We start from the raw sequence: 17,828 nt of genomic DNA, 5'->3' as shown, positions 1-17,828 counted from the left end.
AGCCTACTACTACAAAGAACAGGGATGCAAATGGCGTCTGCTATGCAGACACCATTTGCATCCCAGCGGCCAGAAGTCCTCTCCCGGCCGGAGTCAGCCGGCAGCTCCGCGGCGAGTCCAGGGCCAATGAGGATTCCGGGGGGGGGGGGATGGATCGCCCCACCCCCGTGGACCCAAGGTAAGGGAGGTTCCCACACCCCTACTGCGGCCTGGTCCTATCCCCCCCAGTCTGTGGAACAATTGTCTTCCACGGACCAGTCCCTGGTCCCAAAAAGGTTGGGGACCGCTGTACTACGAGGTACAAATGCGCAAGAGGGAGATAGCGTTACCATGATGAAATCATAATGAGATGACACAAAGGGTAGATCTGGCCTCTGAGACATGGGATTCTGCACTAGATGGACTTTTAGTCTGATCCACCAGGACTCTTCTTACATGTATCTCCCCTCCCTGGACTTGCAGCCTCCACTTCTATGAAGCTGTTGGCCCCCAGGGCTCTCGAGAAGAACCTGATTTTGGAGAAGGAGTTTTTCCTGGATTAGGTAAGACCCTACATCGAGTGTTTTCACAAATGGGTGGGTGAATGTTTCATACCTCTGCTTCCTACACAAACACCCAAGTGCCGGCAAGTGGTTTTATCTCCAGTTCTGGCTTGAGAGGCGTTTCCTGGGCCTTTAAGAAAATCCTGCCCCAAAACTGGTTTCCCAAAGTCATTGCACAGCGGCTGTGAATGCTGAAGCAAGGTATGTGCTGTAATAAGAGAAGCCGCACTCTGGCACGGGATGCCTTTGGGCAACACACCTTCCACAGGAGAGAAAAATAACAATTGCACACGTGCACACGTGCAAGCCCATTTTAAACATGGTGCATCTTTCAAGTGTTTGGAGGATGTATGGTGTAGATTCCATACATTCTGGTGGCTGTTTTTCTGGAATTTTTCAGAACCAGTGGAAGATATTTGATGAAGGCGTAGCATACTTGGGTGGAGTGGGTGGGGCACTTTGCCTGGCAGTGGATGCTAATGAATCGAGACATTCCCCATTGCTTCCTCTAAATGAACAACAGTATCATTCATACTCAGCTGTTTTTCTCATGCCTGACGATGACCCAACAGGTTTTCATCTCCTCTTTAATGAGAATATGAGCCTGTGAGATCTTTCAAGGCAGAATAGTTTACTAAAGGTGGTGCAAGAAGAACTATGGCCAGAAGATGGTGGTGTTTGCACTCTTAGAGAATGGATGGCTCTGCTAAAAATTCAGAAGGGGGGAAAGAAAAGAAAAGAGCAAGGCAGGAAGGTTTCTGTTACTACTGTCATGTGTCACCCAGCCAGTTCCATTTTCAAAATTATCTCATGGCTCTCAGGGCTTCTTCACACATTACATTGTTAGGTGCACATCTAAGGTGTTTTAAGTATATGCTTGAAAATGTAAAGTGTGAACAACAAGTGGAAACAAACCTATATTTCCAAATGCATGCATCATACACCTGCCCTTTGCAATGGTGTAAGGTATGAAAAGCCATGAAGGTGTGTACTCACGTAATTCGTATTGGGTGTGAATGCTGAAACCTGTGACTCTTCAGATTTCAACCATGGAAGCTTTTGCAATTTATAAAGTATGTGCTGGAGTTTCATTGTTAATGGCTATTTCTACAGCTGAAATCCATGTGCTTCCATGTCACACCAAACACTGCTCACACTAGTAAATTGCTCTTGTGTGTTAGAGAAAGGCAGAGACCAAAAGTAACTTATGAACCAGTCTTCCCAGAACAATAAAAGTGAGGATTTCAAATGTGCCTCTTTCACAGATGAAAAATATTACAATCTGAATGGCCTGACATATTGAGTGTACGGCACTCCAGGCTAATAATAGCTGATAATTAACACTTTGCAAATATCTGGGGCACCTCACTAGGGATGTTGTGAAAGCTGTCAAGATTTGTCTTCAGTATTGTGGTTTTCTGGAGACAATTTCAGATTTTGACCTACTTGGTCAAAGTTTTGAAGTTTATGCATTGAAAACGGATTCCATGACGGGTCTCTCTGTCTGTCTGTCTGCCTAATCACATTTCTGTGCTACCCTCCCTTCAAGGAAACTGAGGTGGTATTGATGAGTTTATCCAATTTTCTCATCACAATAACCTTATGGGGCAGTTAAGGCTCAAAGAGAGCAACTCGGCCCAGGTCACCCAATGAGCTTCATAACTGAGCAGGGATTATTTATTTATTTATTTATTAGATTTATTAGCCACCCATCTGGCCAGCTACCTGGCCACTCTAGATTTGAATTCTGGTCTCTCTGATCTAACCATCTATCCATATCTCACACTATTTTTGAAGATGACAAGACAAGAAAGCAGAGGTATTGGAAGAGCCCTTCCATTTCTGCACTCCCTTTTCTTCCCTTCCCAGTGCAAAGGAATCACAGAAACTGAGCACCACAAATCCTCCTTGGTGTATAAGGTCTTATGAGATTAAAAAGGATCACATGTCTTTGTTTCAGGGGACCAGTTCATGATAAGAGACCTGGAAGATTTCAGTGTTCGCACTTTGTATGACAAACTGGAGGACCAGAACCTACATCTTGCATCACAGCTTGCAAAACACCGGGCAGATGTCTTGGTGTTTTACCGAGGGATCAACCAGAAGATCCAGAGTCTTTTGGTCAGTAAATTGATGAGGAAATACATGTTTAGGCAATCCCCAGACAGCGGAAATATTTTCGCCCATCCTAGCGATTCTGTCCTTTGCTACCTATCTCACTGTGTACCCAGCAGAGCAGAGCACTGGGGCTACCTGGACTAGAACTGACCTGAAAGGGTTCTGAGCCCCTTTAAAATTACTTGAATGAGGGAGGGTGATTGCAGTGGAAAAGCCTTGTCTGGAAGCACCCTGGGTCTGACTTGGGATGATGGGCGCACGGACCACCAGCAAGAGGCATGGCTGTGAATAGGGATGTTGGAGAAATCTGCAATGGAATCAAAAGAGTTTGTATTTCTATGACTCCAATCAACAGGTTCCACAGCAGACTGGCTTTTCCCAAGTTGCACAGATTCTGTAGACCTCTGGACCATTTTTTTTTTAAACTTTCTGGAATTTTACACAAATTTAGTTGTAGAAAAATATGTAAAATAAAAAATACCAGTTGAAAATGTGCATTTCCCCCATGGGCTAAAGCATGAACACATGCATTTGGGGGAGATTTCCTCATTTTCTCAACTGCAAATTTGCACAAATGTGAATTTGAACAAATTTGGGAAACTGGAAAAAATCTGATTCTATCAATGAACAAAAGATGGAATGAAAGGCACCTGACAATCTGCCAAATGCAGGCAGCATGGATTTTATGAAATCCATACATCCCTAGCTGTGTATGAACTAGGAGCTCAGGTACCAGTCTGGATAGATAAGGTGAACCCCGGCAGGGCTGGTGCAAGGCAAGGCAGAGTCTGTGTTGTTTCCCCATGGGATGGGTTGCTCAGACTGTCAGGACAGAAGGAAGGTCTTTGTAGGGTCCCAGTACCTCTCTGTTGGGCTAAAAGGTCTGCCAACCACCTTCCGGCCGTGGAGCCACTCTTGCCCCATGGAGCCCAGTCACTGGCTCATGGAAGGCCCAGAAAGCTGTTGGCCCAGGAGACAAGGTCCCAAAGGCTGGCTGCTAGAGGCACCAGTTCAGGACCCTCCTCAGTGCCTTCTAGGGAGGGACCATAGCTCAGTGGTAGAGCAGCACACTGAGGTCTCATGTTCCATCCCTGGCAACTCCAACTAAAGGATCACAGGTAGCAAGCCTGGCAAAATCTGACTTTGGCCCTGGACAGTTGCTGCCCACCAGAGTAGACAATAGTGGATTAGATGGACAAGGCGTCTGACATAGTGAAGACAGCTTCCTATTCCCTATGTAATTGACAAAGGTGGAAGTTCTACTTCAGAGTCAAGTAATTTGGTGTGGTGGTTGGAATGTATTTTATGTATTAATTCAGTTGAATTTATATCCCAACATTCCACCAAAACTGGCAGTTGACTCATTCAGGCTCTTGCCTCCCTCAGCTGTCACCAGGCAACAGCCATTCCATCAAGGTGAGGTGTGGGAGAGGAGGAAAGCAGGGCCACCCCATCAGTTCTGCTAGGAGAACAACTCCCTTTCGTTCCTCCTCTCCTTGAACTGTTTCTCTTCCAGCTAGAACTTCATAATTACAAATGAGTGCCTGAATTGGTTTTTTTCCTCCTCCCTCCCTCCCTCCCTCCCGATCCCTTTTCCTTTTGTGTCATGCCTTTTAGATTGTAAGCCTGAAAGCAGGGACTGTCTTGTTGTTGATCTTCTTCCCCGGCTGAAGAGGGAGTAAATGTTTCAATAAATAAAAGAGAGTTTCAATAAACAAAAGAAAGCGTTATAGGTGTTGAGTTCTCTTTCTAGGATATGGTACAGTCCTTAGACATGGATGAACTGAAGGGCCCTGAAAGGGCCAAAGTTTCCAAGGACAAGGTCACCTTCAGCCCAGCCAAGGAGACCCAGCAGAGTGAGAACTCCCCAACCACGTTTTCTGGAGCCTTGCAAGCAATGGGCTACTCAGGTGAGAGACCTGGGAAACAGGGAGAGAATAATGCATCTCCACAGAATTTCAAAGACTTTAGAGTTTTCTGCAAGCTGCAGGCAGTACATCCTCTTTAAAATAGACTCCAAATGATGGAGTGGTTTTTTTTTTTATTTTAAGAAAATCACATTTTCCTTTACAACTTTTAATCATTTCATAGTTTTCCCCAGATTCTTTTATAGGATGCTGGTGGAACATACGGAACTTACTACGTCACTCCATATATAGTTACATTCACTAGTGCATGTCCAAAAGCAGCTCCTTACAGGCATATAAAGGCACCGACATAAAGAAGCAGTATTAGCACATCACTAAAGTTGATGTCTTGCTGGATTCTTTCAGGTTCGGAGTGGCAGGAGGCAACTGACTTAATGAAGGCCCTGGGAATTCTGCTGCGAAAAATGCATTATGGGAAGGGGACAGCGAAACAAGACAGGGCACAGGGGCGGAATGGGGCTGGAGGCTCTGGTCTGGCCATCCGAGAGCAAGCTAGGACTCAGCAACTAAGCCCGGTAAGAATTAAGCTCTCCATCTGGGGAACTCCCTCTTTTTCGGGCACAGGGCACAGTCTGAAGGCGCGTGAGGCAGCCCCCTTGCTGAAGCTAAGCAGGTCTGGGTCTGGTCAGTGCTTGGAGGGGAGATCACCTGGGAACCCCATGTAGCCACCTTGAGTTCTGCAACAGAAGAAAGGTGGGATATAAATGTAAAAGAATAAATAAAATATTCTCTGTACCTGATTCTTTAACACTGTTTGAACCATAGGGTGCCGGCTTGCTGTTGCAGCAGCATAGGCCTTCTGGTGGGAAAAGGGCTTCCCTGAGCTCCCATGTGTGTGAAGACCAAGGTAAGGGCATGGTCTTTTACCTTGGTACAGAACAGGGGTGGGGAACTCATGCCTGCGCCCCCCTAACATGGTTGGACTCCAGCTCCCATCATCCCTAGCCAGCAGAGTCTTTGGTTGGGAGGGATGGGTGCTGTAGTCCAGCAGTATCCTTGACCCAGCTCGTTATCTGGAGGCCAATATGATGAATGTTATCTATCGAAGGATGAAGATATAAAGGCAGGATTCCTGCAAACAGCTGCAATAAACCTGACATCCTAAAGAGATTTACTAGAGAGTAAGCTCCCTTGTACACAATGGAGCTTACTCCCTAGTAAGTCTCTTTAGAGAGCAATCCTATGGCTCACTAGACACTGTCTAGTGGGCCATAGGATATGGTCTGTTCCGGGAACCGACCTCGGAGCCTGTGCTCCGAGGTCAGTTCCTGGAGAACCAACCTCCCCCCTTGTCTGCGCTGAGAAGCCCCATCCTCCGTGCTTGGAAGACGAGCACGGAGCGACTGAAAAGGGGCAGGGCTGGGGGGCGTTCCAGGGTGTGGAGAGCGGAGCTCTGCGTACAACACATCCTATGCAGCTTCCTCTCCCGGCTGCTCACCCCCCCCCCCGCCCCCCGCTGCTAGACAGCCAAAAATGGCTGTCTAGAGAAAAAGAGCAAGGCAGGAGAGGCGCGGAGGGAATGATCCCCCTGGGCCTGTCCTGCTTTGCTTTGGATAGGCAGCTCCCTCCAAGGTCAGAGGCCTATCTACTTAGGATTGCGCCCTTAGAGACACAAGAATCTTTCTTTCTTTTGAATTACCAGCCCTACACAGTTTAGGGCACAATCCTATGCGTGTTTAGACAGAGAAAAGTCCTGCAACTCCCAGCATTCCCCAGCCAGCCATAGCTGGCCAGGGAATGCTGGGAGTTGTAGGACTCATTTGTCTCAACATGCATAGGATTGTGCCCTTCATTACTCTCAAGCCGAGGGAAGCGCACTCGGAGGGAGGGTGTTGAATCCTTTCCTCCTTTTGCCCTTTCCCTCATCATGCTCACCCCAGTTGCTATTGGCTCAATGGGATAAAAAAGGCAAATGCCTTGATTATTAGCAGTTCGTCGGCGGGGACGATTAGATCAAGGCAGGGGAGGAAAAGATTCACACCCTCTGCCGGAGCACCACTTCCCTCATGTACAGAGCAGCCACGTTGTTCTAAAGGCACACATGAACCGCTGGAGATGTAACCCTAATTACCCATCTCCCACGCCATGTCTCGTTTCACCCCGTCTGCTGTTGTCAGATGGTGCCGTTCCTCTAAGCCGCAGGTAGGTGGCAACACAGGCCATGTATAGAGCATCGTTCACGAACCAGGTCTATGTTTTTATATACATATTTTAGGCCTTGCAAGGCTCCTATGTGTGACAATATGTTATATCATACCCCCTCCCCCCGTGCTTAATCATCTGCATTTATTTTTATTTTTAATGTATGTATTATTTATTTATTTATCGCCCATCTGGCTGGTCACCCAGCCACTCTGGGCGATGTACACGTATATAATAGAACATTTTAAAATAATAAAATTCTACAGCAAAAACATCATTTTTTACAAATGCCCTAACCCACCCCAAATGCCTGCCTGAACAACAATGTTTTTAATGTGCGGCAGAAGCTTATTAAAGAGGGGGCATGGCGGAGTTCCCTAGGGAGGGAGTTCCACAGAGTGGGGGCCACCACAGAGAAGGCCCTCTCCCTCATCCTCAACAGCCTAGCTTTCCTGGCTAATGGGACAGAGAGAAGGCCATCTGAGGATGATCTTGTTGAGCAGCCTATCTGGTGTTGCTGGAGGCGCTTCTTGAGATAGGCTGGGCCGGAACCGTATAGGGTTTTAAAGGTCAAAACCAACATCTTGAATTTGGCCTGGAAGACAACTGGTGACCAGTGCAGCTCCTTCAGCACTGGAGTGATGTGATCTCGCCGGCGGCTGCCTTTAATCAGGCGAGCCGCCGCGTTCTGTACCAGCTGCAGCTTCCGAACCGTCTTCAAGGGTAACCCCACGTAGAGCACATTACAGTAGTCTAAACGAGAGGAGACCAGGGCATGAAGCCATTGTCTCTCCCTGAGCCTGCAAGCACCACCATAAGCTGATACACCTTGTCTGTCTTCATCAGGGTTAGATCTGCAGACTCGCAGGAGCACCATACTTGCTTGTGTGAGCGAGCTGGAAGTGGAGGCCCTGATGACAGCATCTCCCCTTGCCAGGACCTTGCGTGAGATCAAGCACTTGCTGGAGGCCTTGCAGCAGCCTCCTGACTCTCTTCCTTCTCCAGGTGATGACGCAGATCATTTTTTGTGTCTCTTTCCTGGTACCAATCAACCCTGCAATGCTCAACATTATCTCAAATTGGGAGTCAGAGAATAATCATGCTGCCCACAACCCAGAGTTGTGTGTGCCCATCAGAGATCTTTTAAAATTCTGTTCTTGAATGCCCAGCCTGCTTTTTTAAATTCCCTCTGTTGTTGTTGTTGTTGTTTTTAAAAAAACAAATAAAACACTTTGGGGGGCTAGCAGGAGACCTGCTTGAAAAGAAAAAGAAAAAACAGCTGTCTCCAAACATACTGGAGGCTGTTTTAATTTCTGCAGCTCTGTCACCCAGCCATCAAGGTGCTCTTTAAGCTGTGGTGAATTTAAGGAGAAGTTGTTTAGGGCTTCAGGGTTAGCGATGCACTGAAAGGGAATCTCCCCAAACATAACTCAGTTGCATGGATGGATGGTATATTACAGGGCTTTTCTACATGAGACATTTATCGTGCACTTGTCATTCCTTACTCACAATTGTTTGTGGGTTCTTCAGACAATATTGTGACCCTTCAGTTTCACTTCTGTGTCTAACCAGCACTTTCAGCAACTTTTTTTTTAGAGCAGGGGAATTGTGGCACTTAATTGTGAGAGCAAAAGAAAGCACAATTTCCTTTTGTGTATTTGCGTGATTCTGCTATACCACAGTGCCACTTAGAGGTTATGTAGTGGAAAAGCAGGAAAGGAAATGCCCCTAATGTAGTGCTCAGAACAAATGCGCATGCATGCACTCATTAGGGAGCTTTGCGACTCTTGGCTCTTGTTAACAATTTCTGGTATGCTGTATATAGAGTTAAGACCTTAACCACTCACCTCATCCCCTTATTACTGGAATAAAGAAGCTACATCAAAGTAGATGCTAATAACCACAACAGAGGTAATATTGTTATTCACACAGTACCTCCCCCCCCCCTAAAAAAAAAACAGGTTTCCCACCAAGGCCTTTAGGGTTAGCTATACAATCTTAAAAGCATTCTCACAATTATGGGAGAGTATGTACCCAGGGATAAAGGTAATTGACTCAGGAACCTTAAAGAACACTTTTGTGCTTTCACAATCATTCTCTGGACTATGGAATTAATTTCAGTACTGGCTTCCCATTTTTCCAGGGACAAATGAAGATGGCAGTTCTTTTCCTTCAGGGCCTAGTGTCAATACCGTGGTCCCCACCAACCTGGCCAGCTTGTCTCCTCGCCATTTTGTGGTTTACCATTTTGGCTGCACTGTGGCACGCTTGCTGGGAAGAGTCTACTCCTTCCCAGCATTGGTTCTCCTGTTGGCTCAAGCCATCCCCAAAGAAGGCCCTGTGGAGGTCTGCAAGGCCCTTCACTCCACCGGAGATTCATACTACGATGCTAACAACAGGTTCCTGTATATACTCTCATCACACCTGGAGGATGCTGGGGGATTTGTGGCAGTCGTGTTGAATGCCATGGCACAGATCAAAGCAGGTATTGTCAAGCTGTCAGAAGCATTGGTCCATCCAACCCAGTACTCAAGGTTTCAGGCAGATCTTTTCATACTTGCCACCTGAGGGCAGAACTACACATTGCAAAGAAAGAATGCAGGGCTACTGCTGAAAATGGCACCCCTGAATCAACTTCCCCCTATTCAACTTACCCCATGTCCTATTGTCATTATGATATATGTTTGCCCCTGCCACCCAATGATGTAGAGTAGAGTAGAGTACATCATGAGAAATGCTGGGTTGGATGAATCACAGGTCGGAATTAAGATTGCTGGGAGAATTATCAACACCACAACCTCAGATACGCAGACGATACCACCCTAATGGCAGATGGCGAAGAGGATCTAAATAGCCTCATGCTGAGGGTGAAAGTGGAGAGTGCAAAAGCTGGTTTGAAACTCAACATTAAAAAAACTAAGATCATGGCATCTGGCCCCATCACTTCCTGGCATATAGAAAGGGAAGAAATGGAAGCAGTGACAGTTTTGATTTTCTTGGGCTCCAAGATCACCGCAGATGGTGACTGTAGCCATGAAATTAAAAGATGCTTGCTCCTTGGGAGGAAAGCTATGGCAAACCTAGACAGTGTAGAGAAGCAGAGACATCACCTTGCCAACAAAGGTTCGTATAATCAAAGCTATCGCTTTCCCAGTAGTAACGTATGGCTGTGAGAGCTGGACTATAAGGAAGGCTGAGCACCGAAGAATTGATGCTTTCGAACTGTGGTGCTGGAGAAGACTCTTACAAGTCCCCTGGACTGCAAGGAGGTCAAATCAGTCAATCCTAAAGGAAATCAACCCTGACTGCTCATTGGAAGGACAGATACTGAAGCTGAAGCTCCAATATTTTGGCCACCTAATGCGAAGAGAAAAGTCACTGGAAAAGACCCTGATACTGGGGAAGATTGAAGGCAAAAGGAGAAAGGGACAGCAGAGGATGAGATGGTTACATAGCATCACCGATGCAATGAACATGAACTTGAGCACACTCCGGAAGAGAACGGAGGACAGGAAGGCCTGGCATGCTATGGTCCATGGGGTCACGAAGAGTCGGACACAACTTAACGACTGAACAACAACAACAAAGGACATGGGTAACTAACTAGACATTATTAAAGGGAAGGTGGAACTTGAAATCGGGCCATTTTTAGCAGCAGTCCCATGTCCTTTGCAATGTGCAGTTCTGCCCTGAGATCCTTTCACTGTAAACACCATGAATTGAACCTGGGACATTTTGCGTGCAAAATATGAACAAATTTCTTAAGGCTAATTTGAATGCCTAAAATATAATGACGAATTTCTAACAATTGTCACACCAAACTCAGATTAGGCTGCTACACCCTGTGATTGAATGATAGTCTTTCCGCATAATTAGGTGCAGGGATTTTTTATTCTATTTGTAGCAGGTACTTGGCACAACACTTCCTTCATTGTGTTATTTTCCCCAGCTTGTTCTTCATTTCTTATTTGTTTCCCTGCTTAGGTAATATTGGGGGGAAATGACAGTTCTCTCATCTTGCACATCTTCTCTTTTGTCACTCACTTGCTCTGGAATCCCGTTTTAACCTTGCAGCGTGCAGGATTAATGACAGTAGGGATGCTCCTATTTTTAAAATGGTTCAGCTCAACGATTTTATTGAAGACAGGAAGGAATGGGAATCTCTCGGTGCAAATATGAGGCATGGTCCAGCTAAAGCTTAGCACATTTACAGTGTAATCCTGTGCATGTTTACTCAGTAATAAGTCCCTTGGAGTTAAATGTATCTTATTCCTAGGTAAATATGTATAGGATTGCAGCTGGATGTTCCATTGTTTTTAATGGGGAAATGAAGCACGTGTTTAACACCCTCCCATGGAATTCAATGAGACTTACAATTTTGGCTTGATTGTATCTATTCCCTACTTCTCCTGCCTTGGTTATTAATTTTGCTCTGCTTGTGAAATTTACTAAAACTAATTACTTGGTTTAGGTAAATGGGTAAACTGTTTAATTGCACTCAAGTGGCGTCCCCTTAAATCTATTTGTAGCCAATGTGCTGGACAACAGAAAGCCATGAGACTGTGCAGCACAGAAAACTAGATGTTCAACAAATATTACAGGATAGAATCTGGGCACTTGTTTGTGCCTTATGTTGAATTTGATAATAAGAAGTGTCCATTATACAATAAGCAAAATAGTAGCAGCAGCAGCAGCAGCAGCAGCAGCAATAATAATAATAATAATAATAATAATAATAATAATAATAATAATAGTTTCAGCTGGTTCATGAGATGCTCTATTGGAGCTTTTGCTTATTTGTAACTATAATGTTGCACCAAATCAGCACAGCCTATCAATGCAGAAGGGCCTTCAAACTGACAAGCATATGTTGCTTTTCTCTTGTTTGGGTTTGGATTTCTGACTCATCCAAGTAGTTTCATCCATTGACTCCTCTGAGCAATTAGATAAAATAATTGCCCAAACTTTGCCCAGCTAAAGTTGTTTCTGTGCTGTTTGGCTTGTTTGACCTTGATGGTTGCAAAATTGTTCTGACCTAGACGGTTGCAAGAAGGAAGAAGTACTTGCAAGGTTGTCACAGAGAGGAAGGCCGGGATCTCTTCTCGATCATCCCAGAATGCAGGACACGGAATAATGGGCTCAAGTTACAGGAAGCCAGATTCTGGCTGAACATCGGGAAAAAATTCCTGTCTGTTAGAGCAATATGACAATGGAACTAATTACCTAGGGAGGTGGTGGGCTCTCCCATGCTGGAGGCATTCAAGACGAGGCTGGACAGCTATCTGTCAGGGATGCTCTGACTTGGATTCCTGCACTGATCAGGGGGTTGGACTCGATGGTCTTATAGGCCCCTTCCAACCCCACTATTCTATGATTCTATCGCAGATGGAGAACTGAGTAAAAGCTGTGAAACTCTAGATTCATTGGTTCCTGGAAGTGGCCAATGGAGAGGACAGGGTAAGGAAGTTAGAAGTGGAGGATTAGAAGAATTCTAATGGCACCGGCCTACTTTTTAATCTTTCTTTTCCCCAGGCCCTAAGGAAACCATCCCAGCAAACTCTGGCTTTTGGAAAGAGCTAAACGTAGCAATCAGAGCACTAGCTGATGCCTTTTTCCAGTGTTCTTGGGGAGCAGCGGAAACAGCAGAGAAAGTAAATAACTTTCCAGTGCTTACAGACAGATGCACAGACTGCAGCAGTGATGATGTGGCTCTAAAATTCATGGGTATGGCTTGGAGCCAATTTTCTGTTAGGGCTGAGCTGAAAAGCCCCCGCCCCATTTCATCACCGTTTTTGCATGGTGAAAAGTTGGGAGTGGCATTTCAGGGGCTGCAAAAGAGGATGAGGCTGGCAGTAATGCTGCTCCCCAGAATCTCAGTGGCTACTGGCCACCATCCCCCCACCCCCCTCACCACCACCACCAGGATTCCTTAGAGTGAGAGCAAGAAGCTCTGTATGTGATGATGCGGCATTATCATGAAGCCAGCTAGAGTGCAGGCAATGCTTCCTCCCCTCATTCTAAAGAATACTGGGAACAAAACACACACCCGCCCAACATCAGCCACCAGGTACCAAGACTTTGGTAGCCCCAAAAGTTCCAAAGGGAACTTTTGCTTCAGCCTTAATATTCACCCCACCATTAAGAATGGAGTGTGAGAAGCAGCTCCTAATGTTTTCCATGCCGCTACCTTAGCCACTTGCATGGGATCCTGCCTTGCACTGGATCCCTCACATGACACGGTGGGTGGGTGACTCATCCCACTTGCTCCAATGAGCCGGGCTTATGCAAATTAGCTTTAGATCCATAATATCTGACAGTTGGAGGAGTAACCGGCCTCTTCTAGTTTCAGTCCTGCTCACCTCTGGGACAGTTGTGGGTTGGCTTTTCCTTCCCTATCCTCTCCTAGATTAGAGAATTTGGGTGGGAAGTTACAGGCCCAAGCATTCCCAGATGCTTCCAAATTTCCAGTTGATTTTTGTAGACTTCCAGGCACGAAAGTGGATATATGCGCAAATATCCATAGAAGCAACTCTGGAATGGGGAGGGGGGCAACAGATGCTGGACTGTGTGGCAACACCCCCCCCCCAAGTCTCTTTGCTGTCCCCCTCATCTCAGGTAACTTACATGAAAGTGGAGCCTAGTGGTAGGGATGTCTTCACAAACCCCATAACAGAGACTACTCCCTTGGGCCACAATAATGTCATTGCTCTAGACTTAATCCAGAGTTCAGATTTCTTGAGCTTCCAGCAAACCTCCAGGAATGTAGGCTGGTTGCTCCAGATTAATCCACTTGTTCCAGTAGACATGGATGAAAAGACATATAGTGGAATATAGTTCAGACAGGTCTCTTTGGAGTAAGCGTTTGTGAGAGTGACTAATCTCACAAGAGGAGATGGACCATGCCGTCTTAAGTATTTTTAATTTGACTCTGGATCCCATGTGGAATCAAGTGTGGTTTTAAAAATATCCTGCAACACTAATGGCTGCAGGTGGTGAAGAGGAGATATCCAGGTGGTTCTTAAGCATAAGACTCAGCTTGTGAGCTGGAAGTTTAAGCCCAGAAAAGGCTTTTGTTCTTTTGTTTTCAACGCATAGCTTTGGGTTGTGAATAGAAAAACCAAAGACGTAAATTTCAAAGTGGTTGAATGCCAAAATATTTCCCCGAGATCATCAGCAAAATTTTTGAGTGTTCAATATTTCTGATGAATAGGCCCTCTGATTAGGACCATGAAAAGCTGCTCATTTTTCTCTTTCAGAACCCTATGAAAAATTACTCACCTATTTGTTTAGCCACTCGATCGATTTTTGAAGAACTACTGAGCATACAAATATTACCGAATCCTCACTTCCTTGAGAATCACCTGCATGAAAGGTACTGGAAATTGAACTGGTTAGATAAGCAACCCAGGTCTGTGACAAACAATTCTCGTCCTGAGATATTGCTGTGTATTGTGATATTAGTCCATGTATTCCGGTAAGACGACTATTTTTCAATTGCATCATTGAAATAATTACCTAGCTTATGTCCCAATTCTCTCTCCACTGTTTCACATTAAGAAGTAACCCAGCCCTATCTAACCATTCTCATCCCAAGAAATGGCTGTGTGTGTGATATCAGTGTGGACATTCCAAGAATAGGGCTGTGTGGATTTTTTTAATTTGCATCACTGAAATAATTACCCAGTTTAGAGAGTTGCCCTATTCCTTAGTCAGTACCCCACTTAACACACAAAGGCTCTTTAGAGGTAGGCATCAAAGAAGGAAGAGGTATCTATCAATGTCCACTCATTGGCACCCTGCACTTAGGCCTGTGTCCAGAGCAACCCCCCCCCAACCTACCTTTGAACATGGGCCTTCATGCAGGGCACAGCTGTTGGATGCTGATATCCCCTGGTTCAATGCCTGGTTCTAGATGTCTTTGTTGATGGGGCCCAAGCAGGGTATGTCCATGACAGTTCACTCATGAGCCTTTTCCATCCTGTTTCTGCATTAAGCTGCACAGCAGAGAGAAAAGGGAGAATCTGCATGGATATTCGTATTTCAGTATATATTTAAACATGTATTTTCGAACATATTTTCTCACAAAATGCTCACTTATAAATGGCTTTTCTCTCAAAGTTCGCATTTCTAGACATATTTTATCCAAAATACATATTCTAATATGCAATTTGGTATGTTGTTTGAGCTGAGAACAGCATCCCAGAATTTGGAGAAGCATAAAATCTGCAGGAGCAGATCAAGTCAGTTTGGAATGGTATGGTTAAAGAATGAATTCCTCAAGCATTCCTGCTCAAGGCAATGAACTTAGAGACAGGTGTTGGTCCTCTGAAGGCAGATGGATGCATCAAATAGGAAATCCACACTTGCCTTTTTCATGTATCTCAGGTTGCAACATTACAAAAGTTTCCAGCTGCAAGCAGAGCTTCCAAATATAATGGAAAATTCTGACCAAAACATGGAGGAGGTGTGCAGCAATGAGAGAAAGAATCAGGAAGATGTTTCCTTTGGCCTTCAGGTACCTCATTTGAAGTAAACCCATTAGGCTCTTATGTCCCACAACTTGTTTCTGTTGGTCGCTGCAGTTTGCCTACAGTGGACGAGTGTGTCTTTGAGCAGGTTGTACCTCACGCTCACTTCAGTAGGCAGGACTAGACAAAACAGACTTGTCTACATCCTCCCATGGGAGCAAGGCCCCTCCTCTTGCTTTGCTCTGAGGCACAGGGGGTTTTGATGGAGCTCCATTGTTTTTGGAAGGGCTGGCTTTTCCTTCCCCACCTCTCTTGGATTAGACAAATAGGATGGGAAAGAAGTAGGAGATAATGAGAAATGAACAGGAGGGGGAATGCAGGGAGGCCTGGGGGTCATTTGTCATTTATCATTTATCATTTATACAGCAGCTGGCACTTGGCCATTGTGAGGAAGACAGTAATGGGCTCATGGGGAGAAGAGAACGTGGCCAAAATCCCCCTGATACTGGGTGTATCTCTCTTCGGCGACTGCGGAGTAGGGATGGGTGGATCAATCTTTTTCCAGTCCACGTCTATTTCATGTGTTCAGTTATAAATCTGCTCCATCCTGTTTTCTACAAAACAATTACAATGCATAAAATTCACATTTAAATTGTACACATTTTTTGACCTGAGAACTGTATCTCAAAATTCAGATAAGCATGCAATCCGAAGGGACTGTGTTCCAATTGTGTATTAGCCGGGGTGAGCAGGGAGGAAGGAGGGGTGGAATCAAATCAGTTGGCTTAGAAACGGAGACTGAATGAAATGCTTGAGAAAACTGCATAGCATGATGCAATTGCTTTATTGCTTCCCCATCCTCTACTGTGTTTCATTGACTAGCTCTCACCATGATCAAGGAAAAGGCTACTGCAATCACACCATGTGTTTCTTCGTTTGTTTTTAATTGCACCTTACTGGAGAGACATGGCACAGGAGGCACAGGTTGGCATCATCCACATACCTTTCCATAATGTGCAGTTTGTACATTGGTGTGGAGTGATGAGATGCATTAAGGGGCAGGACTCTCGTAGACTCAGCAGTTGTGCAGAAGAGGGGAATTCAGCAGGCAGTGGCATCCTTCAGTGCTGCAAGCGATGAAATTCCCTCTTCTTTATAACTGTTTAACATTATAGGAGGACCTTTGTCCTCTGTTGCATCTGGCCACCTTTTTAAGGGCTTCTGGTTTCCAGGTGAAGATTGCAGAGCTGGAGCAGATGCTGGATGGCCTGAACAAGGACTTCTTCCAGCTAACAGTGCAGGCCTTAACAGTCCAGAAGGAAGAGGAACAACTGGACCAGGAGCTCAGAACACAAGAGGAGTTAGCTTCACTTGCAGTATGTGCATTCCACCATTTCATTGCATGGGGACAATGGTGGCATTTGTCATTATTTTATATACAGATCAATATACATTCACAGTGCCCTTAGTATATATGGAGCTTACCCCTACATTTTTGCAACAGCCCTATGAGGCAGGTCATTGGGTTTAAGATGAGGAACGATCTAGAGTGACATCTCAAGCCTCCCTCAAGCTCAGTTCACACTTCATATGGCACACAAACATGTTTGCTATGTGGATACTAGTGTGCAATGCTATTGAAAACTGAAGACATATATCTCCAAACACATTTGGCCGTGTGGGGGAGAATCACCAGTGAGATGTGATGAGTACCCATGTGATGAGTACCCATGAGTACCCTGGTACATGTCCATCCTGTGCCCCTGACTGGAGACAGCCATTTCCTCGTCATGTTTGGTAAATACTGACATACACATCACAAAGAGGGCTGCCACATAATGTTTAAATGGGCCCTTGGTAAGCAACTAAGCTTAGATGTGCCTAGATGTGAATGCACGTCTCCAGGAACTAGATCCAATGCTATATCTAGCAATTATACCCGATAATTTATTTACAACCACCAACTTGAAACAGGCATTTTGCAAAGGCAGCTAAACTGGAAGAAAGAGCCATGAAGTTTGGTTTACTCTTTGTCAGTAGCAACACAGTAATGAGAACCCAGTTTTCAGTATCCTGCCTCATCCGCTATTTCAAACTCAGTAGATTTTTTCTTTCTTTCTCCCCCTTCCTCCATTCTCCCCACCTGTTCTATAGTCTTCAAGTGGACTTTCTGGGGAGAAATCACAGCATTTCCTGGAAGTTCTTGAATGTTGGGCTACCAAGAGAGACCAAAGTTTGTTGCTGGAAATTAAGAGGAGTTTCATTACACAGAAGATCAAAGATGTTGAATTAGAACTGAATCATCTTCTGAAAATCCAGAATGGCCACCAGCAGAGCAGCTGAGTGCAGGCCGGCCTGAAATGGGCACCTTTTGGTTGACTAAGTAGTTCTTGCTGGGTTGATCAGCCCTTTGCTCAAATACTTAACTGTTTCTCTTGAGGCTTCCAGTATACAGTAGGGATATATCAAAACAGCTGCCCCCCAGCCCAAGTGGCATATTGAAGGCAATCAAGTTGGGGACTACACTTAGACCCCCCAAAAAATGGTTTCAGAGGAGGGGCTTACAGTGGTGATGTGGGAGACTTCTTCTTTTAATTTTTCATGGCCAGGCAAGACAGCTTACAATAGGA

At 45.3% G+C, this 17,828-nt stretch overlaps 1 protein-coding gene across 1 annotated transcript in view; it reads left to right on the top strand.

Moving 5' to 3' along the window:
• Window positions 1-17,541, top strand: part of LOC146340470 (uncharacterized) — a 191,822-nt gene extending 174,281 nt beyond the window's left edge. The window contains 12 exon segments of the mRNA XM_084807236.1: window positions 463-542; window positions 2,503-2,663; window positions 4,414-4,570; window positions 4,934-5,103; window positions 5,354-5,435; window positions 7,583-7,735; window positions 8,874-9,215; window positions 12,263-12,381; window positions 13,987-14,102; window positions 15,116-15,245; window positions 16,431-16,574; window positions 17,353-17,541. Of these exon segments, the coding sequence (XP_084663362.1) occupies window positions 463-542; window positions 2,503-2,663; window positions 4,414-4,570; window positions 4,934-5,103; window positions 5,354-5,435; window positions 7,583-7,735; window positions 8,874-9,215; window positions 12,263-12,381; window positions 13,987-14,102; window positions 15,116-15,245; window positions 16,431-16,574; window positions 17,353-17,541 (1,843 nt within the window).
• The last annotated feature ends 287 nt before the right edge of the window (window positions 17,542-17,828 follow it).

This window comes from Heloderma suspectum, chromosome 6 (assembly GCF_057233095.1).
Source record: "Heloderma suspectum isolate Gila_16-S chromosome 6, 16-S_ref, whole genome shotgun sequence".
Taxonomy (NCBI): Eukaryota; Metazoa; Chordata; class Lepidosauria; order Squamata; family Helodermatidae; genus Heloderma; species Heloderma suspectum.
This window is presented reverse-complemented; position numbering and strand designations above follow the sequence as displayed.